Source organism: Chelonia mydas, chromosome 1 (assembly GCF_015237465.2).
Source record: "Chelonia mydas isolate rCheMyd1 chromosome 1, rCheMyd1.pri.v2, whole genome shotgun sequence".
Classification (NCBI taxonomy): Eukaryota; Metazoa; Chordata; order Testudines; family Cheloniidae; genus Chelonia; species Chelonia mydas.
The window spans coordinates 33,055,732-33,065,747 of NC_057849.1; the positions used below are offsets into that span (position 1 = coordinate 33,055,732).

The 10,016-nt window shown below is 37.9% G+C and overlaps 1 protein-coding gene across 15 annotated transcripts in view; it reads left to right on the forward strand.

Annotated features, from left to right (window-relative positions):
- The window catches only part of YAP1 (Yes1 associated transcriptional regulator), a 184,187-nt gene extending 176,144 nt beyond the window's left edge, over window positions 1-8,043 (forward strand). For all 15 annotated transcript variants that reach the window (XM_043529415.1, XM_043529426.1, XM_043529421.1 and 12 more), the window contains 2 exons: window positions 3,617-3,729; window positions 4,460-8,043. In XM_043529415.1, coding sequence (XP_043385350.1) covers window positions 3,617-3,729; window positions 4,460-4,695 — 349 coding nt within the window. In that variant the 3' untranslated portion in view covers window positions 4,696-8,043. The remainder of the gene's footprint in view (window positions 1-3,616; window positions 3,730-4,459) is intronic.
- Window positions 8,044-10,016: the final 1,973 nt, after the last annotated feature.

Below are 10,016 nucleotides of genomic sequence, written 5' to 3' on the forward strand. Positions count from 1 at the left end.
ATATTGGTGATGATGGTAACAGTCATTAGCCCCAATGTTGTGCTTTGTTTTGTATGAACATATAGAAAGACAGTATCTTCTCAAGAGAGGCACCCAGTCTTATTCAGGTAAGACAGTTTAGACACACACAATACCATTGGGTGGTATGGCCATCCAGAATGGTGACTCTCTCAAGAGATTTCTGTTAAAAAGGCAGAGGAAGTATGCTTTCAGGAGTGATCTGAAGGAAGAGGAGAGGGTGGCAGTTCCAAGCATGAGCACAGCAGCCAAGAAAACTTCATTGCTAGAGTGATTTAGTTAATTTTAGGTTCAGTGCTAGTACTAGCATTTCATGCCACAAATAGAAATGCTGTTTTTTCACAGACATTTTAAATAGCTTATTTATTACTTTGAACAACACAGATGACTTCCGCTGGCTTAAGGAAAAAACCATTTAATATACTGCATGGTTAATCAAATATGCTGTTTTAAAATCTAGATGAAAAACTTTTTATTAAGCAATAATCCTATAAAAATGTTGTTTTCTTTATAATATAGCAAAAATGTCTTCAATAAATCTGTCTGGTATTTCTTGTTCATAATATTTTACTTACATCCTGTTTGAACAGATGTCAGCTATCCAATGTCTGCTTGTCCATAGGTGACAAAAACTACTGCCATACATTTGTCATGAGTGCGTTACCAGAAGGATTAGTGTGTGTCTGAATGTTAATTCAAGTTGTGCTCAAAAGCTACATTAGTGTTCAAGTATTTATTGAAACTGGAAAATATGAGTATTAAGGCAGCTAACTGATTTCTGGTTTTTATGCTGCCATAATCTGAAGAAATATGGGTTTGAAAATTGTATAGTTAATTCGAGCTGTTGGAAGGTTATTTTTTCAGACTCCAGTCCTACAGTCACACTCATCAGTAGTCTGGTTGAGTTCAGTGCTGTTATTCACATGCATAAATGTTTTCAGGATCAAAGTGAGACTCTAAGCTTTATGGCTTTTTATGATTGTACAGAACCTAGAAAATAATAGTTGCCACTGGAAACGCATCCTAGATATTCAGAATGAAGTTAGTGGTTTGAAAACCTTCTGCATTATTACTATGTGTTTTCTCACAAAAATACAGGTAAACAGGAAATCTAACTATATACAAAGTAATACTTGGTCAAATGCACAAAGTAAACAAACTGAACAATTAGTCTGTTTCTCTAATCATTGTCTGTTATAGTAACCTTAGTATTTTTCTAAAAACTTCCCACCATAGTACTCCCCCGGTGCCCCCTGGTAGAAGCAACAATAGGAGAGCTAGTATCTATAGGCCCCTAGTAACACCTGGTGTGTTGACCTCCATGCCAGGACCTGTTCTCAACAGATTAAAGTGGTTGAAATTCCAGTGGCTGATCTATATTAGTGCTCCCACTATTGCTATGAAAAGTGGAGCTGAATTGGTGGTAGCACAGTCTTCTCCTTGGGGTATGTGCAACATGCCTGAGGTGGCACGTGACCACGATTCATCATCGAGTTTGATATGCTGATTGGATCATTAGCTTGCACAGGCTGGGTACTGATTGGGAGGGCGACATGAACGCTCATCCATGCCCCCAGTAGTGCAATAGCTGATAATAATTAGAAAATTGCACGTGCAGAGACAACCATAGCTTTCATTTATTATAATATTGGGCTATCCAAAACAAAAACAAAAAAAAGAGGTTGTTTTTTTCCAAATTGTTACTGTCTTTTTATTTAGTTAAAATTTGTGCAATGCTAATAAACTGAGCTACACAAGGGATAAATATTGTGATTGTTAAGTCTTGTCTACACACAGACTTGTACCAGTTTTAATTAGGGGTATGTTTTTCAAACTGATTTAGTTTAAACAAGTACAAAGCTCTGTGTAGACACACAGGCTCAGATCCACAAAGGGACTTGCGTGTTGTGATACAGAGAGTCACAGCACTTAACTTTTAGTCACCCAGAAAATCACAGGAAAAGCAGTGCAATCCATGTCACCTGCGTTAGGTACCAGGCTCCCAATACAGTGCATGGGAGGGATAGGTGCCTAAGAATGCAGTCTGCAAAAGCGAGCATGCTAGGTCGGAAGCCACCTAAGCCAGCCAGTGCAAGATCCTAAAGAGACTGAGCCCCTGCCTCTCTCACGAAGTCTGGGCTGCTGCAGAGAGGCACCTATATGCTAGTGATCGACAACCGGGCACCCCTTTTCTGGATCAGACGGCTTAGGTGCCTACGTTATTTCTTGTGAGAATGTATTAAGTGTCTATCTCATACCACACAAAATAGCTGGAGGAGGACGTGGTGCCAGCCTCATAACTTTTAGCCCGCTGGTTACAGCATTCAATTGGTATGTTGGAAACCTGGGTTCCGTTCCCCCACTCTGAGCTATGGGATAGTCTGACGTGGGGCCCCTTAATCTTTCCTGTTGGAGCTGTTCCACCATGGATGAATATTTGGGCTTGGTCTACACTACAGAGTTAGGTTGACATAAGGCAGTTTACATTGACCTAATTATGTCAGTGTACACAGTATAGCCTTGCTCCTGCCCATGTAAGTGCCTTACTACACTGACATAATAACTCCACCTCCATGAGAGGCTAAAAACAAGAGGTAATTACCGCTGTGGCTGTAAATTGACCTAATATAGATCAACTTAAGTTTGTAGTGTAGACATGCCCTTGGTTGTTGGACCAGAGAGGGAGAGTGACTGTAGCTTGGTGGTTTGTGCACTTACTTGAGAAGTGGGAGGCTGGGGCTTCAGCCCCCCTGCTCCAGTTAATCTTTGGATAAACAATTAAAGTAGAACAACTTCCTTAGGAGAGATTGAGGGAGACTCACATAATAATTACCCATAGCTCACTGGTTAGAGCACTCTCTTGAGAGGTGGGAGACCACTGTTCAAATCCTTTCTCCCCCTCAGGCAGAGGGGGGAATTGAATCTGGCTCTCCCATCACCCAGGTGAGCACCACCACTTCTTCCTCCTTCACCACCTCCAATGGGACCCAGTCCATTAGGCAGGCTCCGAGCACATCTATCAGATCAGGTGATACAGGCAAGACAGTAGAATGCCTATCTTCCCATGAGTTGTGGATTGCTACAGGGCTTAGTCAGGAGATAGGCACCTGGATGCCTAGCATGAAGCAGCTGTGCACATGCCCGGAGGCAGAAACTTAAATGCCTACGTAACTTTGACTGCAAAAACTTTAGGCGCCCACGTGGTTTTAGGCAGCAGCCAAGCAGGAGTTTTCTGGGTTACACTGGAACCTAAAACTTGGACTTAGGTGCTTAAGTCTGAGGGGGGTTAGGCACCCAAGTACCTTTTGTGAGTCTGGACCTTGCTACTTTTAAAATGAAGCTTAATTAGATTCCTTACAAACTAAACTGAAATAACTCACTTTTAAGCAGAAAAAGGAATGTCTGCCTGTGAAGATTTTTAAAATTAATGTCATCAAACTGTTGCAGCTGTCTCATGTTAGCTTTTAATTCTGGTTCAGTGTGGCAGCATTGTACACTTTCATCAAAGCCATCGCGCTGATCCAAAATGTGCACATTTTACAGTCTTAATTTTTGAAAAGCTCCACCTTCAGCTTCCACTTCTTTTCTTCTAATGTAGTGGGACATATCACTCCAGAGATGAGAGCACAGACAGTGGCCTCAGCATGAGCAGTTATAGTGTACCCAGAACCCCCGATGACTTCTTGAACAGCGTTGATGAAATGGATACAGGTTTGTTTGTCTTTATACCCATAATGCAGGGGGTTTTTTCCCCCAGATATATTTGTCTTTCTTGCTTGCTCAGTCATTAGCGCACAAGAAGGAACATGCAGTTCAGGGAAGCTGAGAGATTCTTGACAGCATTATCTTGTGGATATGCACCAGATCAGAAATATTACAACATTCTTTTCCATAACTTTTGTCTCTTACGAGGACTCAAAAGGTGTGCAGTTTGTGTCAAACTTGTTTGTAAGAAATTAGTCAAAGGTTCTGTCTAAGGGGAAACTCTCCTAAATAGTATTGATATCCTATGATTGTGTGTGTATTGAGTGTGCATTAGCTTTTTGAGTAATAATATTTTTGTTGCTTGTCCTAGGCTGAAGACAAAAACTCATATTTGAGTATTACTGTGCTCAATTATGTAATGTCCTTTCAATTATTATAAGATGCAATTGATTTTCTTGAATGTAGTGTAAGAATACTGTACATGTACAGCAAATACTGTAAAGATCAGTGTATGGTAACATTCGGGAACTGGGAAAGTAAACACCAGAGGAATTTTCTGTGTACATTGAGAATTAAATACTGTTTGATTTATGTGAGTAATCAGATTGCCATTAATGGGATCAATTGCATGAGTAAGGCAACCAGGAGTTAAGCCCTTAATTTGTTATCTTAATCAAGTGTATTGGTTTGATACTTTCAGTATGTTTAATGTTTATTTGCTTTGTATTATAACTAGGCGATATCAGCCAAAGTAACATACCTTCCCATCAGAACCGTTTCCCAGATTACCTTGAAGCCATTCCAGGGACAAACGTGGACCTTGGGACACTGGAAGGAGATGGGATGAATATAGAAGGAGAGGAACTGATGCCAAGTCTGCAGGAGGCTTTGAGTTCTGACATCCTTAATGACATGGAATCTGTGTTGGCAGCCACCAAACTAGATAAAGAGAGTTTTCTTACTTGGTTGTAGAGGCCTCAGGGAGACTGCATTGTAAATCTGTGAAGGATCTAAGGAGATAAGACATCTGTGCCTGAAGTTCAAAACAAGCCAATGTGGCATACTTTTGGTTTGTGGTCAGAAAAAGTAAATGAACAAATATTCAACCAGATTCTTTCATCCAACATTTTGCTCTTCCTTGTCCATCGCTGCTGTTATAGATTGCTGACCTCTCTCACAGTTGACTCTGAAGAATAGACATCTTTGTGATCTTTTTCTATTGATGTTTCAACTACTGTTCAATTGGGGGCAGGGGGATGATGAGCCTGTTTGGATGACGAATGCCATTCCTTTTGTACTAATATGCGCTTGCATATCATTTTATCTAAGGACTTAGATTTGTGAGTTAACATCTGCATGTCACCACTTGTAGTTTGCTCAGCTAGTTGTCTCCTCTGCTGCCTGTGGCAAGTGGTAAAACACAACTTACCGGTCTGAAAAGCCCAAAAAAGATGTATCTGGTCAAAAGAGGTCAATACTGATTTGCAGATATAGCGCAAAGGAGGGCCGAAGACTGTTTGACATTTCGTGTTTGTTACTGCTAGCTCTTTTGTTAGGCAACAGAATGTTCTTGTTCATATTTTATGGTATAGTAAATCATGAGTCATTTTATATAGAAACTTATATCAACTTTGATTTTTACCACGTACTCTAGGCTAACTTTTGTCAGTCAAAAACCAGAGGAGTTTTTGTTTTGTTTTGTTAGTGAATTTAATTATAGATGTAGTTTGGAAAGTAATTGTAGGTGTTCTTTTTTTAATAGTGAAATCTAAATTTTCTGATTTCACATAGTCTTATTTAAGTCTCAATTGTCTGCTTTTTTATATATCTAAAATGTCTATTTTAGCTAAATAGCTAGTGAGTACATATGGTTTTATGTTTTGCCTGTAACTTTTATTTTTAAAGGCTAGCTTTGAATGTAATCATTAGAATAAATGACCAGTGGCTTATTTTTCATGTCTCCTTGCAAGAATTTGAAACTAGTATCTGGTTGCAGTACTTTGAGACTGAAGTGTCATATCTAAGCTTTTATAATGACTTTTAAAGTAGCGGAAACCATACACTACATGTTTTAATTGACTGTTACAAGTAATTTCTTGGGGTTAGGTTTCAGTTTTGATTAAATCAGTGAGTTTAGATTGTGAAGTCCATGATGGGAGAAAACTTAATGAAAAGTCTTCCCTTAATTAGCATGGAAAAATCATCTAAATTGTCATCTCACTTTCTACTGTAATGAAAACACTAAAAAAAAAAAAAAAAAAAAGACTGTCCTAAACAAAATAAGTATTTAGTTCTGTGTGGTGAAAAATAAGCCCTGGACACTATGTGTAGAAGACTGTAAAGATATGTGTTAGATGGTGACATGAGCAGGTAATGAAGTGTATATTAGTAGAGTTTAGTGCAGGGGTAGAGATGAATATGACTTACCTATATTTTAACAGGGAAAGATGTAACACTAAATCATCTGCAGGAGTTGACACAGTTTCCAAAGAGTATTTTTAAATGAACAAAATGAGCATGAATCAAACTTTCAATATAAGCTATGAAGTAATTTTTTGATAAAAATAGTGGCACCAGCTAGCACCTCTGTAATTAAGGGTTTGGGGGTCTGTCAGCATTCACATTATAAGTCCTTATTTTCAAGGATTTATAACTGGACCATAAAAAGACTTCAGGTCTGAAACTTGGTATGAAAAGTCTCAGCCTGAAAGGAATTTTTTTAAAGAAATTGTTTTTAAAGGGCTTGACCATTGTTTAAGATATAGGAGTAAATTGAAAAAAAAAAAAAAGAATGGACTGAGTTGTCTTTCAGTTCTTCTGTGCTCCAAAAACTTTAAATGGCTGTATTTTATAATAATTTGTAGACTGTTAACCTAGAAGGACTCTTTCGTTCTGGAGTTTTAAAATTTGCTTTAAAAATGAAAGCAACAGAAATTGAGATGTGAAAAATTGCTACTAAGTATACACATTTACTATTTCTCATAAGGATTTTAGTACACAGAACTTACAAAAGCATATGTGGATTGTTGCAGAGTATGGTTTTTAAAATGTTGATTCCCACTGTGGCATCTTAACAGCAGTCACATTGTACTATACCAATAGTCCACAGATTAGTAAGCCATTTACATGCACAATAACAGAAACAGCCCTTGGAACAGTAAATTGTGTCCATAATAGGGATTATAGGAGCATCTCACACTCCCATTAAAAGTTCTTCCCTCTTTCCTTCCACCACTTAAAAAAAGATATTTTAAAAGACACTACATTGTTTAAAATAACTTGAATGGTCTGATCTAAAACCACAAAAGCAAGGAAATTCAGAGTTTTGATGAGCGTGGGTCAAGTTTGTTTGTTTTTTCCTTGCTTTTATGTGTTTCTCATAGCTTTAACTTTGGAATGTTTTCTTATTGTAAAAACTCTAAATAGCGTATACTATATTTGGATAGCACTGCTGGGGTAGGTACTGACAAACTGGGAATTCTTGAATTGCTCTGACAGTAAACCTGTTTTGTGATTCTTTAATCAACTTTAAGACATTTCCGTTCTCTTCCATGTATTAGGGAATGTTTAGAGATGCTGTACTGTTGGCAACTGAAACTGATTTGGATTTTATTCTGCAAAAGCAGAAGTGATGAAGTGGTTAAAATTTGTTTGATCTACAAGAGTGTGTTGGGTGGTATTTTATACTGATTGATGTATATATTTAAACAACAAAAATCATTGTCCTGATGTTATAGTTTCTAGATTTAAGTATACTGTGTTCAGAATACAGAGGAGGCATATTAACTCTACCGTGCTATAGCAGTACCTTAGCTGACAAATGCTTTGGAATAGGCTACAGTGTCAGTAAATCACATGGATCAAAAATTGTACCAATCAGTGTTGGAACTGAAGCAATGCAAAAGAAGAAGAGACAATTTCAACAGGATTAACACTTTACATAGCTTTTGCACATCTGGTGAATTAGTACTAAAGTGACTTTTCACTTGCAAGCATGGTTTTTATACAAATAGCCAGTGTGCCTGTCTAAAATAATTACTTGTTTTTCTGTATCTTGAAAAAGTACTCTCCACATTTTAAATGTTCTATATTAGAGAACTCTTAAATGCACCATTGTCAAAAATATATATATAGTTATCCATGTTACTTTTTAGATATAAGAGCATGCCTGTTAGGTACCTAAGTAAATTCTGTTACATTATTTTTCTTTATGTAATACTTTTTCAGTTGTTTTATGTGATATAAATATATACTTTGTGCTTAAAACATTTTGTTTGTTTTTACATTTAATAGTAGATAAAGCTATTTGATTGCCTTAAATCAGGCAAACACATTGGAATTGTTTTTTGTTGCACTGCGGTTTTTGTCTGTTCTCTTAATCCCCATATAACATTTTTTGTAATTATAGGCTCCAGTCCTGCAAACGCTTACACACAAGCTTTATTTTAACCGTGAGTAGTCCATTGAAGTCAGTGAAACTACTAGAGTGTTTAAAGTTAAAAATGTGACCAAATGTTTGCAAGATTGGAGTCATGCTGGAAGTGCATAATGAATGGGGTCCCGCAGGGATCAGTTCTGGGTCCAGTTCTGTTCAGTATCTTCATCAGTGATTTAGATAATGGCATAGAGAGTACACTTATAAAGTTTGCGGACGATACCAAGCTGGGAAGGGTTGCAAGTACTTTGGAGGATAGGATTAAAATTCAAAATGATCTGGACAAACTGGAGAAATGGTCTGAAGTAAACAGGATGAAATTCAATAAGGACAAATGCAAAGTACTCCGCTTAGGAAGGAACAATACAAAATGGGAAATGAGTGCCTAGGAAGGAGTACTGTGGAAAGGGATCTGGGGGTCACAGTGGATCACAAGCTAAATATGAGTCAACAGTGTAACGCTGTTGCAAAAAAAGCAAACATCATTCTGGGATGTATTAGCAGGAGTGTTGTAAGTAAGACACAAGAAGTAATTCTTCCGCTATACTGTGCTCTGATTAGGCCTCAACTGGAGTATTGTGTCCAGTTCTGGGCACCACATTTCAGGAAAGATGTGGACAAATTGGAGAGAGTCCAGAGAAGAGCAACAGAAAATGATTAAAGGTCTAGAAAACATGACCTATGAAGGAAGACTGAAAAAATTGGGTTTGTTTAGTCTGGAGAAGAGAAGACTGAGGGGGGACATAAGTTATGTAAAAGGTTGTTACAAGGAGGAGGAAGAAAAATTGTTTTTCTTAACCTCTGAGTATAGGACAAGAAGCAATGGGCTTAAATTGCAGGAAGGGAGGTTTAGGTTGGACATTAGGAAAAACTTCCTACCTGTCAGGATGGTTAAGCACTGGAATAAATTGCCTAGAGAGGTGCTGGAATCTCCATCATTGGGGATTTTTAAGAGCAGGTTGGACAAACACCTGTCAGGGATGGTCTAGATAATACTTAGCCCTGCCTTGAGTGCAGGGGACTGGACTAGATGACCTCTCAAGGTCCTTTCCAGTTCTATGATTCTATGGTAAGATTCGGGGGGAAATCACTCATAACTTGTGTAAAACAATATGTTAAAAGAGCAAAATAACCTACTATATTTGATAGCCCCTGAAGGTTAGTAAGAATCTTATCCATTATGAGAAATTTTCCCCTTAATTTTAGATGTTTCTGATGTTCAGGATTTTCCTGCATAGTGTGAATATTTCTTTTGGCTAACTCTAGGCTTGCATCGTATGGCAGATAACTAGTAAAGACACTGTTTTCGATTTCAGGTTCTGAGCTATGGTTTCTGAAATATACATATAACAGACTTTCTTGAAGATGTTTTCCAGTTTAATTTCACTTACAGATTGTTTGTAGGGCTCTTGAATTTTGGTATTCTTTTACTTTTTTAAAATGGAAGATCTGAATGACTTCTGTGTAATGTGATTCTTCACACCTATAGTCTTTATACATAAACTTTCCTTAAGCCTTTGCTTTTAGCAATCCAGAGTTCCTGGTGTTCAGCATGGGAGTGTAGTTACAGCCCTTAACATTAAATGGAGTTTTGTGCTTCTCTTCATTAGAGGTCCAGAGCCTTCTACTTGACCTCGACCACCAATGGTCTGCCACCTACTCTAAGTTCAGTGCTGGGGATAATCGTTCAAGTTTTTATAAACTTTAAAGTTTTAATCAGCCCATCATACCATACACCTGGAAGTGAACTGGGAGCCAGTACAGAGCATGGAGTACAGGTTTTATGTGCTAATAGTAGCTTGCCCTGTATAAAAGGTAATGACATACTGCACTAACCGAAGCTTGAGTAGCCTTCAGA